General features: G+C 42.2%; 1 protein-coding gene across 1 annotated transcript in view; it reads right to left on the bottom strand.

The window, feature by feature from the left end:
* Positions 1-21,528, bottom strand: part of SAMSN1 (SAM domain, SH3 domain and nuclear localization signals 1) — a 66,152-nt gene that overhangs the window by 10,323 nt on the left and 34,301 nt on the right. Inside the window, exons 5-10 of the mRNA XM_054165886.1 lie at positions 10,533-10,604; positions 9,078-9,233; positions 5,925-6,045; positions 4,349-4,500; positions 2,305-2,511; positions 1,132-1,282 (exon numbers count right to left, since the gene is read on the bottom strand). Of these exons, the coding sequence (XP_054021861.1) occupies positions 1,132-1,282; positions 2,305-2,511; positions 4,349-4,500; positions 5,925-6,045; positions 9,078-9,233; positions 10,533-10,604 (859 nt within the window). The remainder of the gene's footprint in view (positions 1-1,131; positions 1,283-2,304; positions 2,512-4,348; positions 4,501-5,924; positions 6,046-9,077; positions 9,234-10,532; positions 10,605-21,528) is intronic.

Below are 21,528 nucleotides of genomic sequence, written 5' to 3'. Positions count from 1 at the left end.
TTAGGCCACACCTTGAGTCCTGTGTCCAGTTCTGGGCCCCTCAGTTTAGGAAAGATGTTGAGTTACTGGAATGTGTCCAGAGAAGGGCAACAAAGCTGGAGAGGGGTCTGGAGCACAAGCACTATGAGGAGAGGCTGAGGGAGCTGGGGTTGCTTAGCCTGCAGAAGAGGAGGCTCAGGGGAGACCTTATTGCTCTCTACAACTACCTGAAAGGAGGTTGTAGCCAGGAGGGGGTTGGTCTCTTCTCCCAGGCAACCAGCACCAAAACAAGAGGACACAGTCTCAAGCTGTGCCAGGGGAGGTTTAGGCTGGATGTTAGGAAGAAGTTCTTCATAGAAAGATTTGCCATTAGAAAGTGCTGCCCAGGGAGGTGGTGGAGTCACTGTCCCTGGAGGTGTTCATAAAGGGATTGGACATGGCACTTGGTGCCATGGTTTAGTTAGTCATGAGGTGTTGGGTGACGGGTTGGACTTGATGATCTTTGAGGTCTTTTCCAACCTTATTTATTCTATGATTTTACATACACATACATACATATATGTTTTTGGTTTTGGTTTTTATTCCCTCCCCAGACTTTCCATCAGAAGACACTGATTTGGATAAAGATTTAAGTGTGAAATGAAGTGAGAGAAGGAAAACCGTATTCTTCTGCATGTTAAGAGGGGGGTGTTGGACTAGAAGACCTTTGGAGGTCCCTTTCAACCCAAATCATTCTATGATTCTATTTGAAATAAGCCCTGTTTTGGTTACGATGCCAGTGCACTAATTAGGGAGTTTTATTTTCTGCTCCTTCACAGACTTTGTGACTTTCAAGAAGTCACTTAACCTTTTGGTGTTTGGGTCTCCAAACATAAATAGAGCTGTTCTTAAGCATTAGTTGCTACCAATCACTATAAATCACCTATAAATAAATAAAAGTATTCATTTGTTGGCATGTCTAGATGGATAATCATGTACATAGCTAGAAGAGATGGAGAGTTTGCATCCTGGACAGATAAGAAAACCATCTGACTCCGTGTCATACCTAGAAGAAAATTCATTGAGCAGATCTTTGTGAGAATTGCTATTTCTTTAAATGTGTGGCTTTGGTTAAAACTTGCACATGATTCTTTACAAAGCTTAAACACTTACTCTCATAGTCCTGCAGATTTTCAATTGCTGATAAAAGTCTTGTCCTGTCTTCTGGATTTGAGATATTTAATTCGATCAGGTGGCTCTCCTGTAGATCCTTTAAGTCCTCTAAGGTTTCGTAGCCATTTAGCAAAAGGGTTGAGGCATATTCCTACAAAATGAAACGAGCAAATCCTGTCATGTAGCAAGCACTATGTTTAGTAGAGGACTAGACACAAGCTCTCTCTCTTCTTTTTTCTTTTTCTTTTTTTGTGAGGTTGAAACAGGCTCCATTCTCTAGTCTGACAGACCTGCCTTTGGCACAAAACCAAAAATGGAAAGGACAGAGGCAGAGATGCTAGGGGGTCCCCCTGGCCATCCAGGCATCTGAGCCTGGGTTGTCTTAACAGAGTCTGGCAGAAAATTGGACTAGGACAAAGCCCTGACAGAAAATATTTAATCTGCTGTCTGACGTTTTGGTGGGTCACCCCATGAATGCCTCTCCTGCTGGGTCCAGAAGGACCTCTGAGAAAAGGTGTGCTCTGCCTTTGAACAGAAGGAGCCCATTAATAGACATAAGGGATAGAAGCTGAGGGATCTCTCAGCTGTGCTGTGTCACACATTGTCCCCCTTTAGCTGTGTGTCGATGCAGTACGAAACTCTGCACACCCTCCAGGGGAAGGAGTGTTTGCATCAGCACCAAAGCAATACCATTATTGAAAATCCTACCTGTAAATCATGACCTAATTAGGCTTTGACACTCAGTGGAGAACTAGAGCTGCACAGAGGGAACTAGGCACAACATGAGCATAGTGCAAAAAGACCTTTGCTTCCTGAATTAGAAGGCTGAATTGTAAATGTTGGCACAGAAGTCAGACTGCAGTCCTGTCCCCGACGTGTTCACAGTCACCCACCTCCTTCGGTTAGGCACACAATGCAGTCAACTTACAGTGACTTGACAAGTCACCACTGCGTATCTTTGTGTGGAGTCTCTTAACTGAAACAAGTGATGTGCTAAAATGCAGGTCTACAAGCCACTCACATCAGATAAAAAAACAGACATGATGCTGCTTTGCTTCGCTGCCTTCAAAACTGCTGAAACCTGCCTTTTGGCTTTTGCCTGTAAGTGACATCCAAACCCAAGTGCACAGCAGTGAAATGTTTCAAATGCAGCTGGGAAACTCATTGGCTGACCTGCAGGTGGATGCAGTCCAGGAGCTCTTGCAACGTTTTAGGCTTGGTCCTTTTGCTTCCTCTGTGCGGCTTTATCTTTCTGGGTGCAGCTTCCTCTTCCAAGATAATATCCACATAAATGAACTTGAAGTTTCCTACTTTGTTGTTCAGCATGCCTGTCCATATGCCCATAGGGGTTTTACAGATGATATCTATAATGTCTCCTTTCTAGAGCAATCAAAAAAGAAGCACACCACTGCTTACACATCTTGTGTTACAGGTAGATTTTCCTGTATGGACCAAAGCCAGCAAAGGCAGTACAGATCTTAACTAAGTGCAAACTTAACATCTTAAAAATACCTAGATGTTTCACTTTTCTTTTGTAACATCCCAGCAAAATGGAAAATGGAATTAGTCCTTATCTCATAGAATCATGCAATCATAGAATCAACCACATTGGAAAAGACCTCAGAGATCATCAAGTCCAAACTATTACCTAATACCTAACATCTCCTGACAACTAAACCATGGCTCCAAGTGCCACATCCAATCCTTTTTTGAGCACCTCCAGGGTCAGTGACTCCACCACCTCCCTGGGCAGCACATTCCAATGGCAAATATCTCATTCTGTGAAGATTTTCTTCCTAACATCCAGCCCAAACCTGCCCTGGCACAGCTTGAGACAGTGTCCTCTTGTCCTGGTGCTGGTTGCCTGGGAGAAGAGATCAACCCCTACCTGGCTACAACCTCCCTTCAGGTAGCTGTAGAGAGCAAGAAGGTCTCCCCTGAGACCTGAAACAAGATGCAGATGCACTTTGAATTCAGGGATACTGAATTTTTGTGAGACAAATTTAGGGGGTTTCCATCCTGAGTATTAGTTTATAATTCTAAAATAAACCACCTTAATGCCTAAAAAATAAACCTGGGTGAACCAGTGGACATTTGCCATTTTGTGACTGGTTAAACTGTTTTGAAACCAATACCCTAGGTGTGGGTGGAAGTGGCAGGCAGCCGCCAACAGAACAAGAGGACAGTCTCAAGCTACACAAGGGGAGGTTTAGGCTGGATGTTAGGAAGACATTCTTCATAGAAAGAGAGATTGGCCATTGGAATGTGCTGCCCAGGGAGGTGGTGGAGTCACTATCAGTGGAGGTGTTTAGGAGGAGACTGGATGGGACGCTTAGTGCCATGGTTTAGTTGATAAGATGGTGCTGGGTGATAGGTTGGACTTGATGATCTCAAAGGTCTTTTCCAGCCTGGTTAATTCTATTCTAAGTGGAGGGCAAGGGCAGTGGTGAAGACTCCAAGTGTTAGCAGAGCGCTGGCTGTAATGCAGGTCAGAGAGGAGGAGTGGGAGACCCTAGTGAGAGATACAGATGAGGATTTTGACAAAAATAAAAGGTTGTGAAGAAGAAAGATGCTGCCATGTGAATGTAATCTAGATATGGAGGTATTTACAAAGAGGGAAAAGATATTAAATCTATCTGTGCATAGAAGGAAAAGAAAAGGGCTGGGCTTTTCCAGCAGTGTTAAACTAGACCCATGTCTGGAGCTCCTTTTTCTCACTTGCACACTCTGGACACCCCTGCCATGTTGGTAGGGCGAGAGGAAATTCATAGTTCAAAGGCATGTTTGAAGAATAGCTTAATGGGAAGGCAAACAGTTGTCATTAAAGACAACGGATGCCACTGAGCTTTTGAGATATCCTAGTTGTGACTGAAAAAGGTGGGGAGGCAACTTCGCATCCCATGAGACTCAAGTTTTTCTTACTCCACGTGAAGTATGTGGGAAGCAACACATATTTTGCTCTGAGGAAAGCTGTAGTATCCAGGTACATACTGAAGTGGGATACCTACTTGGAGTCTATGCCTTTAAAAGCCTTTAGCAGCAGTTGACTTTGAAACATAGTTTGAACTAAGTCCTTAAAGAAGCACTGCAAAACCAGGTCAGCCTCACTTCTAGGGTGCTGCATGTGCTTAACCTTTAAAAATGGACTAGGAAACATATTCTTAATGTCCCCCTGGCATTCTTACTGGGAAAGAAGAAATCCTGCCAGTTGTCTTACCTTGATTTTCAGGGAATCAGTGTCGTATGGACTTGGTGTGAAGTCAGTGTGAACTTTGGCTCGACCGCAGAAGGGCCCGCTGTAAGGGACTTCATCATCGAACCGCAGGCTGTCCCTGTTGCTTGTTCCATCTGAGCAGCTGGTTACCCCACCTGAAAGAGAGCCAAGCTGACATCTACACCAAATGCCCAGAGATGCAATTCTGCACAGCAGCCCAGAGGAAATTGTTCAAGAGCACAGATTAAGCAAGAGTGTGGTCTGTGTGGTTTTGACACATTGCAGGAAAAATACATTCAGTGAAAAGCATATTGCAAGAGACCCCCCCAAAAAAATAGTAGGAGATCTTTCATTTCCATCTTCCCTACAATAATCTTTTCTGGTGATGATACTTAATAGACTAAAAATTTTACTTACAGATTTTTGGAGATATTGCCCCTGTAAGATTAATAAAATGTACTTTAAAAGTGCAATTTAGGGAATTAATTCTGCTGAACCTCTCCTGTTTATTCAGAGAAATGAAAACAAGTGCTGTAGAAGTTATTTTATTTCATTACAGAGCTAGCTGAAACATCAAAGAAACCTGCATTGCAGAAGGAAATTTTAATCTTATCAACATTTCTGCCTGTCATTTTATCCAAGTTGAGCAATAAAATATCAGCAGAGTAATTCAAGCAAATTTGAGCAAGCTCTGCAATATCCCATCCAAATATGTTTTCAGATAAGAGCTGCAGTGTGTTGGAAGTAAGCTCCCATATACAATTTTCACAAATCACATCATAAGAAGTGATCATAAAAATGGTTTTGTTTGAGGTGATTGCTTAAGTGCACAGCTTCATCACAGGGCTAGATTAACTACTAAAAGCAAATGGTCTGAACGGCAGCTCGAATCCCCTCTTAGGGCTTACATGGTGCCTGCAGTGATGACACAACGCCATCATCATGGACATGATGCCTGGCGCCCAGCAAATGTCCATAGCAGGGCAACAAACTGAAGTTGAGGCAAAGTTCTCATCAGAAATTCATCTGCCCTCTGATTGAGACTACACTGTTGGGGGAGGGTTTTCAGTGGGTTTGTAAAGTAGACTGTGTCTCTCTGCATCATGATTTGAAGCTGTCAGGTCAGGCCCCCATTTCCCATCAACTCAGAGATACTCTCACTTTGTCTGCATCACTTCTTCAGGGTGAAGGACACACAGACATTATCACCAGAAAGGATGCTTGTGTGGCTGTCCCCAGTGATTGCAATCCTATGGATATCAGAACTGCAGCAGTGATAACCCCCCACCCCCAAATTTATGGCCTGTAGCCCAGCAACATCCCTTGTACTTCATGGGATTTTTTGGTTTTGTTTTTTACTTCAATTAGTATTTCCCACTCTTAAAAGCAGTCATCTTATTTCTGGAAAGAGGCATATCTACCCTAGCTGCCATCCATTTAATCGAATTGCACTTTTGTTTGCCAGACTGGAAAGCTCACTCCTATCACATTTTTGATCACCAGCTCTGATAATTCAGACTTAAACAATAACAGTGTTGATCCAGTGACTGAATAAGAAGTATGGACATGTTGTACTTACTAGATGAGCTCTGGCCACTGTTCAGACTGTAGAGACTTTCCATAGAGTCACTGGCTTTTAGAGAGACCTTCTCAGTGTGTATGCCACCACCAGGATCGGTGTCATCTTTTTCTTCTTCATTCTTTAACACAAAAATCAGATATTAACCACCAAGAGATGTATTTTAGATGAACTATTAACCACCAAGAGATGTATTTTAGATGAACTATTAACCACCAAGAGATGTATTTTAGATGAACTATTAACCACCAAGAGATGTATTTTAGATGAACATTTTATTTCTTTTCTTTTTTTTAACATGCTCATTGGTGATTAAGTCAGTACATTTTATAAAGAACCACTCTGTGGGAGAAATCATTTCAGAAGCTGACACCTGGTACTAAAGATGCTCAGAACCATCCTTAGTGTCTTAAAGAGATCCCCCGTTTCCACTATGCTCCACTCACTTCATACCACTCCTGCTCAAGCAGATAAATTGGTTCTCCACCTCAGAAGACTGCAATATACCAGAGCAACAACAAAGACTTGCAATGGGAAATTTGCAGGTAGACAGACAAGATAGGGTAGAATAGATTGGAATGGAATGGAATGGAATGGAATGGAATGGAATGGAATGGAATGGAATGGAATGGAATGGAATGGAATGGAATGGAATGGAATGGAATGGAATGGAATGGAGTGGAGTGGAATGGAGTGGAATAGAATAGAATAGAATAGAATAGAATAGAATAGAATAGAATAGAATAGAATAGAATAGAATAGAATAGAATAGAATTAACCTGGTTGGAAAAATCCATTGAGATCATCAAGTCCAACCTATCACCCAACAGCATCTAATCAGCTAAACCATGGCACCAAGTGCCTCATCCAGTCTCTTCTTAAACACCTCCATTGATGGTGACTCCACCACCTCCCTGGGCAGCCCATTCCCTGACTGTCCCACAGGAGAACATAAAAGTTGAATTCTGAAAGCACACTGTGAAGGTCTAGTTGATGCAGTTTTGCTTTGTGCTGAACTGCTGAAAATTATAGGTGCTTGGTGGCAGGCTGGCACCCAAGCCAGGGTGTTCTGGAGACAGCTTGCACATATGCATGTCTTTGGTGTGTTCTAGCACCATGCTCACCACATTACTCAAACTTTGGCCTCAAAATGCAGTTCATTTCACAATTAACAGATGTGTGTTTCTTTCACAAAATCCAACAGTGTAAGAAATTGGCCTCTTGAGTTTATGACATTAAATCACACCTCAGGAATCACAGCCCATTCAAAGCAATAAGATTCATATTACAATCACAGGGAAGCTAGGAATTAGGTAATAATAAGTGAATGAAATATTTATGAGCTTTCAAAGGAAGGAGTTTCTTCAGCAGATTTCATTGCTTTCACAGCAATTTATGTGATACTCTGACATAATTATAACATCCTGCTGTACTTGGGATGCTATGTTATATTTGGGGAAATATTAACTAATGAATCAACTGGCTGATGAAGTCAAGCAAAGATGGCAATGCATCTATGAAGCAGAGACCCACACAGGTATGTACAAGGCATAGAGCTGAAATTAAAGACTATCTTGGTTTTCAACAAGGACAGCACTTGGTACATCAGTCAGCAGCACAACCCATGGATTAATCAGTAGGCTGGAATTGATTGCCATCATCTCCTGCAGGAACGAAGATTATGCCACATGTGTGTCCAGTCAGATAATTCATTGAATTTCTGTCATGTGAATCTCACTTGTAAGTGTGCAGAAGGTAAAGGTTGAAAGTCTGAATTGCAGTCAAAAGTGAAAACTAAACTAATGAATTAGGAATCCTGCTCTGTCACCTCCAAAAACTACCTAAGCTGTGAAATATTGTTTTCTACTTGTGAAGTTTCTCATTTATTTTCCCTACATGTGTGAGAGAATAGGATAGGATAGGATAGGATAGGATAGGATAGGATAGGATAGGATAGGATAGGATAGGATAGGATAGGATAGGATAGAATTAACCAGGTTGGAAGAGACCTTTGAGATCATCAAGTCCAACCTATCATCCAACACCATCTAATCAACTAAATCACTCTTTCTATTAAGAACTTCTTCCTAACACCCAGCCTAAACCTCCCCTGGCACAGCTTGAGACTGTGTCCTCTTGTTCTGGTGCTGGCTGCCTGGGAGAAGAGACCTTCCAGCAACTCAACATCTTTCCTAAACTGAGAGCCCCAGAACTGGACACAGGACTCAAGGTGTGCCAGTGCTGAGTACAGGGGGACAGAATGACTTACTGATGATGGACTCAATGCCCTCATCCAGATCATCAATAAAGATATCAAAGAGCATGGGGCTCATCACTGATCCCTGGGGGACACCACTAGTGCCTGGCTGCCAGTTGGATGTGGCACCATTCACCACCGCTCTCTGGGCTCAGCTCTCCAGCCAGTTCTGCAGACTAGGTAGATTTTTTAGGATGATTAAATGTGGCAAAACCTTTTTCCTAATGTTTTGGGTTATGTGTTTGGTTTTGGGTGGTTGGGTTTTTTTTTGGTGGGTTTGTTTGTTTTGGGTTGGTTTTTAATTTGGAACTCACTGGTACAACATATACTGAGAAAAAAGGGGGTGCAGTGTGTGGAACATGTGTTTTTATGTTTAATAAAGATAGGTCCTCTAAGATTAGATAAGGTAAAAGCAGTCAATGCACACAACTTGTCAAACTCTAGGATTCAAAATGGACTTTGCAAATAACTTTTATATTGAAAGACAAATACTTCTAATGCAGTGTGTTGTGCAGGTTGAATATCAGGCTGCTAATGGGGTTCATCCAATGTTCCCTTGTGTCCATGTTAGGAGATTCTTTGGTGATGTTTATACAAATGCTCCTTGATGCCAAAGCAAAATTCAGCAATGTAAAACTCAACAATATAAAACCCCTGTGTCTATATTGGGCCCTCCCTTACTGTGTGATGCTTTCATTTAATATGTGTGTGTGTGTAAGCTGACATGCTCATGAAAGAAAGGGCACATACTAAAAGCTGTTGTAGTTCAGTATGTTACCTTGTCTGTATGGATTGTCATAACTGATAACAGCTGAAACATGGACAGGAAAAATGTACATAACAATTTTACTTCACATGCATTCTCATCAGACACAAGATTCTTAAGGTGTATTTACCATCTCCTCAGAGAGTGCTTTGATGTACTTTTTACCCATCTTTTTCTTCATGGTAAGGGAAATGGCTCTCATCTTCTTACCCAAACTTCCTCCATTATTTGCTGCTTTAGTTTGCACTGCGTCTCCAGTGTCACTTATTGTCTCCAATTCAGAGACCTAATTCAAAATCAAAAAAGGGAAGTAACAAGTTAGTGTGAAAATCGAATTCAGTGTAGAACAGAACAGAACAGAACAGAAGAGAATAGAATAGAATAGAATAGAATAGAATAGACTAGACCAGGTTGGAAAAGACCTTTGAGATCGAGTCCAACCTATCATCCAAACCATCTAATCAACTAAACCATGGCACCAAGCACCCCATCCAGTCTCTTCCTAAACTCCTCCAGTGATGGTGACTCCACCACCTCTCTGGGCAGCACATTCCAATGGCCTATCACTCTTTCTGTGAAGAACTTCCTCCTAACATCCAGTCTAAACCTCCCCTGGTGCAGCTTGAGACTGTGTCCTCTTGTTCTGGTCCTGGTTGCCTGGGAGAAGAGACCAACCCCCTCCTGGCTACAACCTCCCTTCAGGTAGTTGTAGAGAGCAAGAAGGTCTCCCCTGAGCCTCCTCCTCTCCAGGCTAAGCAACACCAGCTCCCTCAGCCTCTCCTCACAGTGCTCTAAACCCCTCCCCAGCTTTGTTGTCCTTCTCTGGACACCTTCCAGCAACTCAACATCTTTCCTAAACTGAGGGGCCCAGAACTGAACACAGAACTCAAGCAATAGGAATTAGAGGAAAACATTGAGGACACCAATACAGATAGGATGACTAAATTCAGTTGTAGCTTTTTTTTCTGGGGAGTGGTGTACCTAAGCAGGTTTGTAGCAAACCACTATATGTGCAAATGACATAAAAGAAAATATATTTTATGCTAGAAATGTTGTTTTCCTTATTTTCTTTATGTTTTCCTTGATCCAGTCAGGAATTGAGGGGATTTATGCAGGGTCATGAAAAGAAAAAAGACACATCTGTGGCTTGCACACGTGTGCCTATGACTTTGGACATGCACCAACCTGAAGTGTACTTTCATATTAGATGGTGTTGGGTGATAGGGTGGACTTCATGATCTTGAAGGTCTTTTCCAACCTGCTCTATTCTATTCTATTCTATTCTATGCTATGCTATGCTATGCTATGCTATGCTATGCTATGCTATGCTATGGTATTCTATTCTATGCTATTCTATTCTATTCTATTCATCTTTTGAAAAATAGTTTCTAATCCTCCCACAAAGAACCAAAGTTTAGGTGTGCTTTTTGTGTTCACCTTGGCAAAAGCTCAAACACCTGGGCAGATCCAGGTCCACAAGCAAAGTTCTTACCAGGGTAAAATTTACACAATAGCTTCTCAACCTTTTTGCATAACCATCACAGGAAAGGAAACTGAAGACAGCAAAAGTTTGTGATATACAAACCTCAGCTGAATCATCTGTCTTTGATATGGAGTGATGTCTGAAACGGTCAAAGCTTCCAAAGCTGCTTGTGCGCTGTTAAAAAATAACAGAAGACAAACCTTGACTCACTGATAGTGTTTTGACTTAAGTACAACTGTCAAGTCACCCATTTGGGTTAAAAATTCCTCCTAAATCAGTGGACCATGAGCTGCTGCATCCAGCTAGAAATAAACTAGGGTGTCTATAGGGAAAAGAGAAATTGTGACTGTACAGCCAGAAGCAGAAAAATTAATGATAGAAGTAATGCTGATTCAAATGCTAACAAGATGAGGGTGTGACTGGCTTCTTTTACATCAGTTTCACATTTATTGTAGACAGGTATCTAGGAACTACTTCTAGATAAGATTGAGCTTAGAAAAAAGGCATTTCCATACATGGTATACAAGCTACAGCATTGTTTATGGTGGTGCCACCTGTGGAAAGTCGTACAGTTTACTTTCTCAGCTGGGAAGACTGCGTACAGTCCTTTACGAATAGGAATCAGCAAGCACCACTGAGAATCTCAAATATCTTTTTGCTTTTTCCCCCAAATGCATATGCTGTTGAGGGAGCAAGTAACAGAATAACCAGGCAGGCCCTGTCTTCTACTCCCCAGTACCCCAGTTATAAAACCTGTTTTCCTTTCCTCGTGCCACAGTGTGTAAGAATGGCTGCAACACCTGAGCTGTGCAGTAAGAGACCATCAAGGGATTGCTTTTACTTCTAATTTCCACCCTTTCTGTGTGTGGATAATTGACATGGTAAGGAGGGATATGTCACAGCAGATTTTTTGCAAGAGAGGTCGCAGAGAAACGCCTGCCAGCCATGCCCAGGCAAAATTGTCTGACACTGCACTGCCCACAGTGGCAAACTGCATGAAACAGGCATTGATGGCCGAGTCAGAAGTCCCTTTAAGTGTGGCTCTAATATCAGCAAGAACTTGGACATTCATCAGCTCTACAGTGTATTTAAGAGCTTGTTTTATATCTTCACCAATACTCAAAGCTAAATGAAGAATGAGCCCTCTTTTAAAAGTGCTTTTCTCTGCCACACTAAATGAATGTCTTTTAATGCAGCATCAGATTTCTTGAAGCAGGGTTTACTATTGTAGATTATGCAATCAGCTCCCTGTATCTCAGAGTATTCATTAAGTGATTTCAGACTACCAGTTCTTTGCTCCATTTCTTTCTTCCCTTCGAGGCACATAAGCTATCTTTTCACCTCCCCCCAGGCTTCTAGCACACCCATCCTGCCCCCTTACTCTGGCATCTCTAGCTGCCTCCTTTCACTCTCCCTCTGGGAATGTCAGAAGCTGCAAAAGGACCTGCAAACTCCTGGCTTTGCCCTACCATTACAACTTTCCAATCTTCTCTACCAGGTAAGAATTTTCACAGGGTGGCATCTGAGGTAGACTATCTTTGGGTCAATAAAAGAGGAGGAGAAAAGGCCTGGTTTAACCAACTATCCTGCTGCCTGTCTTCACATCACAGACACGCTTAATGCTGGCATGAACCAGCTTCTGGAGAAGTTAAGGAGAAATCTCTCAATAATGGTAAGATGAGCAGAACTGCCCAAACACTGAGCTCTGCAGGGAGCATCACCCATGCTGTGCCTGTCCTCCAGTTCCCTACCCAGGTGGCATGGCAAGTAGCACTGGGCCAAGTCCTGTGTAACAATTTCAGCTGCTGGCAAGTTTCTGAGCGCCGGTATGGCATACATGTTCTGCCCATAACTAACAAGCTGCTGTTTACTGCTCTGTCTCCTGATGCTCTCAATTCTTGGTAGCAGTTAGTCCTCTGAGGGACTCATCACAAACAGTGTCAGGTTCTTGATGCTGCACAGGGTGGCAAGGTGGTATTCAGGCTTCACAGCTGTGATGCCAAGGAGGGAGTTCATCAAAATGATACCAGCTACATGGAGCACACACATACCTCCCCTGGGTGTTCTCATCCAGGAAGGATCCCATCTTATTTTGTCTCTGCTCATAAATCACAGGGTTACTAAACATATTAGCTCCTTTATCTCTTACATACAGTCACTTATAAACCAAAAATAGCTTGCAAAGAAGAAAAAAAAAGATAGGACAAAGAAAAGGTTCAGGAAACCATGTGGAAAAAATCTTTGTCTTGAAATCTCATTTGAGTAGAAGAAAATCATCATCCCTTGGAACATGACTGAAACTAAAAGCTCCTTGTTCTTTTATTTCCCTGTTTTCCCACACTTTTTTATTAGCCAGCTCTTCCCACCTCCCCTCCCCCCAAAAAAAAGTAATAGGGGCTTAGTAGTGAGGGAGTCCAGAGCACAGCCAGATGGAAGACATTTTACCCACATTTTGGATCCATGTTCTGAGTACTGTGGCTTAAGAGAAAAAGAAATAAAACAATTGTTTTTACCCACAGCATTTCTGGACACATCTAGCCTGAAAAATATTTCCAGCCAAAGGTTATTTGAAGAAGATGACACAGATCTGTGAATGTTTATAGACAAGTAAAGTGACAGGTACTATTCACTGGGGAAAAAAAACACAACCAAAACAATAAAAACCAACCAAAAAAGCACCAGTAACACAGGTCTCCTCTTAATTGATTGTAACCTCCTAGAAAATCTCTGTTGGCTAAACATTGTGGTTCATATGTTTGTGAAACTGAAAGGGACAATTTGGATGGTACACTTGAATTTTATCTAAAATTACCCTAAAGAAGTTTGCTGTTAAGTGGATGAACAATAGCCTGTGACAAGGGGGGGGGTAGCTCAATACATGATGGAAAAACACAGCCCCAAGGATTATTGTTCTATTAGACAAGATTAACACCTTTCACTGTCTTGTCAACCCAGCCAAATGTGCCCTGCAGCATGGAGCAGGAGGGATATAAAGGAGGAGGCTGGGAATCACAGCAATATTGGGAAAGTATGAAATAGTCTCACACAGCGATCTCTAAACAGATGCTGACCTTTCTGTTGCATTCAATCAATTCAAGATGTCTGGTAGGAATAACTGCGTATTAAAGTGCAGATGTGCTGCAAATACTTTAAAAGGAACATGAGGAAAAACATTGTCTATTGTTGGTCTTACCTATAAACAGCTTGAGCACAGGGAAATCAGTTATTCTTCTTTGACCCTTCAAACAATCTTATATCCTACATGTGCAGAAGCCTTGGGCTATTTTGTAGTGTGCTTCGATGTTGCTTCAGCCCTATTAAATATTCATAAGGGTTACAGGATGATTTCCACTATTCTAGATAATGGTCTTGTTGCACTGGAGAGCACTAAATAGGGCTGCTTCAGCAATTCTCTGTACTAACTTTTTTCCATTAAGTAATCAATAGCTACCACCTTTTAAAAATGTATTCAACCCCATTACACTGATAACAAAAAGCAGATTTGGGAGCTCTGGGCTGCAATGGGAACAGGACTATTGCTTTCACCCGTGTCAGTCCACTGCATTAGTGTCAAGGAACACCTACTTGGTGAAGATACAGCCAGGCCTTATTTCCAGAAGAAGGGGTGCTTTTAGAGTAAATGCAAAGCTACAGGAAGAAAATACGCTATTGACTTTTGATACCAGGATTCAGCATCCTATAAAGTGAAGTGATTTTTCTGTCTGGATTCATGCAATGGATAAGTTCAGCATATGTGAATTGCACAGTAAAACCTAATGGAGGCATGGGCAGATGGAAGAACGCTTATTTTCTCACACAAGGACTGCTGAAATAATTTCTACAAATCAATGAATTAACTTTCATCCCTTCCCCTCTGTAATACTAAATTAACATGGATTTAGGAAGGGCAGGTCCTGCCTGACCAACTTGATCTCCTTCTGTGATCAGGCAACTGCCTGGTGGATGTGGGACAGGCTATGGATGTAGTCTGCCTGGGCTTCAGCAAGGCCTTTGACACTGTCCCCCACAGCAAACTCCTGGCCAAGCTGTCAGCCGGTGGCTTGGACAGCAGCACTCTGAGCTGGGTTAGGAATTGGCTGGAGGGCTGTGCCCAGAGAGTGGTGGTGAATGGTGCCACAGCCAGCTGGCAGCCAGTCACTAGTGGTGTCCCCCAGGGATCAGTTTTGGGCCCCATCCTGTTCAATATCTTTATTGATGATCTGGATGAGGGGATTGAGTCAGTCATCAGCAAAGTTGCAGATGACACCAAGTTGGGAGCAGGTGTTGATCTGTTAGAGGGTAGGAGGGCTCTCCAGAGGGACCTTGACTGACTGGACAGATGGGCAGAGTCCAATATGATGACATTCAACAAGTCCAAGTGCTGGGTGCTGCACTTTGGCCACAACAACCCCATGCAGAGCTACAGGCTGGGGTCAGAGTGGCTGGAGAGCAGCCAGACAGAAAGGGACCTGGGGGTACTGATTGACAGCTGGCTGAACATGAGACAGCACTGTGCCCAGGTGGCCAAGAAGGCAAATGGCATCCTGGCCTGCATCAAGAATAATGTGGCCAGTTGGAGCAGGGACAGTCTGTGCTTGTTGCTTTGATCAGTGGAGATAGGTGGAACTCTGGATTTGATTCATTTTTTCTATTCTCTGATAATCCTTGTCCTTTCAGGCAGAGACTGCTCTGAGAGTGAAATTAAGAGGTAGCAATGTAGAGATGAATATTGTCACTCTGCTAACTTATCTTCTTGCACTGACAATCAAAGAAATGGTCTCCTGCTTTCTCAGAAGGTGAGGTAGCAATGTTTATATTTTGGGACGTTCTGTGGGGGGAAGAAAAACCCTGCAACAACAAAACCCCCCTCACTTCTGCATCAAGACTGAGAATTTGCATACAAGATTCGGTAATTCTCCAAAGAGTAATACAGAAGTAAACAAAGAAAGGAAAACATCGTGACCTCCCTACCTCAGGGTTTTTTTTTCCCTGTTTACACATATAGACATTCTGGCCACTAACCAGGCTATTAATATAACTTACAGCACCCTCAAAACATGGCCCAAACCTTGTACTTCACCAGCCAAAAGCAATAAAAAAGATACAGCTTGTTCTTGCTAACTCAAATAGGGCAATCTACTGAAATGGCATTTTTAACTGGCTTAAAAATGACTCTATAAAAGGCTGGTTGTTACTGTGGCCTGGTATTCAGTCTGCATGGAAGTGGGAAGAGAGGAGAGCAAAGTGGTCTTTGAACAAAAGTGCTGCAGAGCAAGCACTCTAATTTTAATGGCAGAAAATGAGTGGGAAAGAAAAGCTGTATAAAATAACGAGTTAATCGTACTTAACACGGGTCAACAAACTTTACTCTCCAAAGCAAACACTGAGCACCTGCTTTATCAGTACTTCTGTCTGGTACCAGCCTGGGTCTCTCAAGCCTGAACCAGTGCTGACACAAAGCACGTAGTTCACAATAACCAGGGCTACACATCAGAGTTTCCACTAGAAGCTCAGTTCTTGAGCTCTTTCGAAGGGCAGCTCACGCAAGGCAGGCACCAATGCAGCTGAGAGCGAGTGGGAAGCGACTGTTAATGAAGTTCACAGAATCACCAAGGTTGGAAGAGACCTCAAAGATCATCAAGTCCAACCTGTCACCCAACACCTCATGACTAGACCATGGCACCAAGTGCCATGTCCAATCCCCTCTTGAACAGCTAATTTAAATGAGGGTGAGAGAGTTTGCAAAGTCTGTAAGTCTTTCTCAGGAAGAGACAAGCCGTGTAGGAAGTCTGAGAGGAAAAAGGCAATTTGATCTGTCAAAAAATGTTCAGTGTTGATTAAACAAGTTTGTGAGGAACTAAAGAAAGCAAAGAACCACTGACACCAGGAAAGTCTCTTGCAAATGAATGCTGCAAAATGTGCAAGGCAGGAGGGACCTCCTCTTCCTTTAAACACACATTGACCCTGAGTTCTGAGCACCAGTGTTTCTAGCCAGTGGCTGCACAGAACTCTTAGTTCCCAGTGAGAAAAGTCACTCCAAGTGCTTCTCTAGCAGTCTCTCCAATTCTGGGAGTGTGCACACAGGTATTTGCAATAATTATGTAATTAAGACTTTATTATTTATATGACATTTAATTAAAAGTGACTTTCAGTGGCACACAAAACCATGAAAAGAAAATGACTTTAAAAGAAGGTTAAGGATGTGTGACAAACTCAGAGGAGCTATGAAAATGACAGTTAAGGACTTGGCGTGATGTGCACTTCTACCTCCCTGCTATCCTTTTTTACCCTTCATTTACACAGAGGCAGAAGCATTGATGGACAAGCCTGGAAATTCACTCTCCACAGAACCAGGATTGCAGTAAAGGGGAGTAGAGTCTGAGTAAAGACTGGTTAAACACTGCATAAGAATTGCAGGCTTTATCTTTAATCCCTTAAGTACCAACATCTTTGCTCTCCTGAAATTTCCTCCTCTCCAAACCAGATGAATTCACAAATTCTCATATTTAAAAAGTGAATCACCTTGCTTCAATTAAAGTCCATTCCCAGATTACTTATACAGCAGAATTTTATTAATGCTCTGTGTTACCTAGGTCCTGACCTTGCAGGATTCAGCTGAATTTCTTGTGGGAGAGAAATTACTCACAAGCATGTTTGCAGAGTGGGCTTTGAGTGAAAAGGAAAATATGTATGCTCAGAGATGAGCCAAGGAGTATGCAGCCCCCAAGGGCTTGGGTTTAAATAGAGCCCTATGTCTGCCTAACACACATGGAGTGGGTCAGCTAACATACTCCCTCAGAGGATGTAGGAATGTGACTAGAATGAATTCTCCCACACCAGAGCAGAAGAGGTGATGAGGAACCTACCACCTCACTGTGCCACACATAGACAACACATGGAATAGCACAGGGAGACACAGCATAGTGGAGGGCTTTCCTGTTCCTTTCAGCAATCCTAAGAGATGGTCGGAGATGCCAGCTGCAGCACACTCACCTGCCAATCCCAAAGAATAGAATAGAATAGAATAGAATAGAATAGAATAGAATAGAATAGAATAGAATAGAATAGATCAGAATAGAATAGACCAGAATAGAACAGACCAGACCAGGTTGGAAGAGACCTTTGAGATCATTGTGTCCAACCCATCATCCAACACCATCCAATCAACTAAACCATGGCACCAAGAACTCCATCAAGTCCCCTCCTAAACACCTCCAGTGATGGCGACTCCACAAGGTTGGAAAAGACCTCAAAGATCATCAAGTCCAACTTGTCACCCAACACCTCATGATTCCTAAGCCATGGCTTCAAGTGCCACGTCCAATCCCTTCTCAAACACCTCCAAGGATGGTGACTCCACCACCTCCCTGGGCAGCCCATTCCAATGGGCAATCACTCTATGAAGAATTTCTTCCCAACATCAAGGGATTGGCAGAAAATACTCCTGCCCGCAGTGGCAGTGTTTTAGTCAGAGCATTTGGTCATACAGCAGCTAAACTGCTGTACCCCTGGCATACAGCAATTATTTCGATGGCAGTGAGAGCCTCCTTTCCTATCTTAGGTTTCATTCATGCGTGAAGTGGGAGCTGGTCCTGCTCCCAGGGAGTCACTGAGACTGAAAGGCAGCTTCTGCATTCCTTGCTAGGGAGAGGCTTGTTTTCAGGGGAAGGTGTTCCTTCAAATGACCTTCCTGAGGGAAACAAGATTAAAAACTAACCTCTAAGTCACCGTTAAATCTGACCATCCCAAAGGCTCATTTGTTTTTTCTGAAGAGTAAGCAAACTTAACCCCACCCCCACCATACAAGTTTTACTGCCATCCTGCAGTCTTACCCTTGAAAATGGGTAATGACCAACAATAAGCTAATTCTAAGAAACTTGGGGGAAGGGGGGGTGAGGGGAATAGAGAGTTAGTTTTTATTACTTTTAAATGAGTGTTTGATACATCATGTTGGTTGCCCTGATTAATGTTCATAGCAAACTCAGCCATTGGAGTTGTAATGTTTCTGCAAGCTTCCCCACAGCAAAGCTCAGCCATTAATTCAGTGGCATATGTCAGCTCAGCAGAGCAAGGTCACTCTTCTCTTTCAAGGGGAACCTTTTTAGAAATAATAAAACTGACAGAAAGTTCTTTTTTGCATGCTTTATGTCACCTGAGGTTGAGTGCTGCAGTTAATATCGCAGAGCTTATAAACATTCTCATCTGCAGCAGTCTCCAACACCACCGGGCTATTGGAACCCCAAAAGTTGGGGTTTGGGGTTTTAGTTGTTTATTTTTGGGGGTGGGGAGTGGTTTTTTTGGGGGGGGTTGTTTTATTTCTTAACAAAGTAATACAGTGACAGCTTTATGTGGTGCAGCTATACAGGATGTAAGCCTAAATAAGTTACAGAAAGAGTAAAAAAATGAAGAAACCATTTCTTACAGACTTTAGAGGATAAATTTTGGAAGGCATTAAGAGACTGCTGATACTGCAGTATGCATTTAGGATGTTAGGGCTTCAGGAAAAAGATGTAGGATTGAGGACTTCCTGGATGTTTGCACTATTGGCTTAAAGGAAGAAAATATTTAAATTCCACTGGTCCACCTCATTTCCATTTCATTGTTAACTGGAGACATGTGATGCAAAGAGAACACAAAGTTAATTGATCTATTTATGGAATCATTTTGAACTTGTAAGTAGATGAAGATATCTTAGTCATCTGTTATGGTAACTAATTGTGACTGGAACTTATTTATGGGGATACAAATATTATGGGGCATTACAAACAAACTAATTAGCTGAAGACTAAGATCCAAACAATAGGCCAAGTTTTCCCCCTTCATTGTCTTCTCTCAGACATCCTGACTACACTTGATTAATGAATCCATAGTGAGATTAGCTGAAATTGCCTTAATGGAGATGCACTACAGTAGAGAACTCAAATTCAGTGCAGTATCCATCATCAGTCACTGTGAGTTTTAGTGTTTCATCAGATCTATATGTCCATTTATTTACACTATTTTTATCCTAGGGAAAAAGAAAAAAATATTCATTACAGTGGGTTAACTTTTGACTCCTTTAAAAGTATGATTGAGGCCATCATTTTTTTCCCCTTCACATATCCTCTCTTTTCAGAAGGCTGAGTTTCTGTATTGGCATGTGGCCATCAATGGGCCAAAGTTACCCTTAATGTCCAGCTGAAGAAGGCATATATGGCACTTTATTGCAACCTCATAAGTGTTAAGAACTGTATGTGCTTGCAAAGCAGAAGTCTTGGAATCTAAAACCTGCTCCTTGGAGATTTGCACTTAGAAAATAAATTGAGTAAACTTTTGGTTTTGGACCAGTGTGGAAGCTGAAAGAAGGTTTCCTAGTGATTTAGCACTGCGTTAAGAACATTTAGTGCAGAAGTTAAGATGTGCTAAATTCTTGGTATTTCCTGTAGCATAAGTTGTATTACTGCAATCCCAGGGGGGAAAAATGTAGTCATCTGAAGACAAGATAGCATCCTGATTGGGTCACTCTTATAGCAGAAAGGAATGAACACAATCAACAGCTGCCTGTGAGTACCAAGTACAGAAAATAGTGCTAGTCTAGTCTGGGCAGATCAGTTTCTCTCTCTTAGATTATCTATGTGGCATCAAGTTACTATGATCAGTGCAAAACTAGAGTTTCATCTCATGAAAAACAAATATACCATATGTTTGAAGTGTGCTTTCAGTCTGACACACAACAAAATTGAGACTAAGCTTTTTCACCCCTACCCTGCTCCTGCAACCTCCCTGACAACCATGCCAGGTTGAAAGACACTAAATGATGAGATGATGCTATCAAGACAAAGACAACAGGGAGGGCTTTGAGGTGAAGCTCAGATTCAAGGGCACACTCCAAACTCTACTCAAATTTGGCCTTTCATTGTGACAGCTATGAGGTTTTGATCTTTGATGAAGGGGTAGGAACACATGTGCTGCTCCCATTTCCTCAGATAATAACCAGAATCCCAAGCCCAGAGTTTTCCAAAAAATCTACACATGTAGACACAATTACCAAGAGAGTGAAAAAAGAGAAAGAAAACTGTGGAAACACCTGAACAGGTGAGTTTTGCCATATACTTGTGATTAGACTCAACTGCCTGCTCTAGCATCATCAGTCATTTCATGCTCCTTCTACACACTACTCATACATCAGTGAACTATGTCCCCTTTACAGCTCTGGAAGGGGCTTGTGGACTTAACATCTGACCTTATAAAGGAAATAGATGAACAGCAGTATAGGAGAAAAAGAGTACAGTTTGGGGAGTGAAAGCAATTTGTGCGTGGTCAAGCTCAGCATCCACTTTGCACAGGTGAAGGCAGCAGAGAGTCATGCTGTGTGAGCTCGTTCCGCTGTCTCACTTTGTCAGCTCATCTTCATGCATCTCCTTTTGGCTGTGCTATTTCTAAGGGAAGCTTTTTTGCTTTTTCTTTTTTAATCTCTAGGCTCCAGGCTGCCAGTGACAAAGCTCCATCTCTATTTCAAACATAATGGTAAAGGGAAGACACAAAACAGCACTTCTCCATGCTTTCTGGTTGAACAGCACCCCTATAATGCTCCTATGCTCTTCTTCCTGACGAAGCCAAGAGAAACCCTGCAGAAAGTCCTTAACCCAGGTACTCAAGTATTCCAGTGGCCCCATATCTCACTTGCTTTTCAACACGCCTGAAAGAACAGTAAACCTCCTGAATGAGGTCAGAATGACCAAGTAGCATGACCTTACAACTTCCTGTGGTTCTCGGGGAAATTCAGCATCCCAGGGAAATCACGACAGGAGTGGGAGGTACTTGGTTGTTCTTGTGAAGATTATAAAAGAGATGAAAACATAAATGGGTATGAAAGGGATTAAAACTCCATCCAGAATGGTGCAAAAATCTTAAATAGGTCACTAGATCTTTTGAATAGAATAGAATAGAATAGAATAGAATAGAATAGAATAGAATAGAATAGAATAGCATTGCATTGCATTGCATTGCATTGAATTGAATTGAATTGAATTGAATTGAATTGAATTGACCAGGTTGGAAAAGACCTTTGAGATCATCGAGTCCAACCTATCATCCAACACTATCTAATTAACTAAAC

The sequence above is a fragment of the Dryobates pubescens genome, chromosome 12, assembly GCF_014839835.1.
Source record: "Dryobates pubescens isolate bDryPub1 chromosome 12, bDryPub1.pri, whole genome shotgun sequence".
NCBI classification, from domain to species: Eukaryota; Metazoa; Chordata; class Aves; order Piciformes; family Picidae; genus Dryobates; species Dryobates pubescens.
The sequence above is the reverse complement of the archived record's forward strand: the minus strand, read 5'-3'. Positions and strand labels throughout refer to the sequence as shown.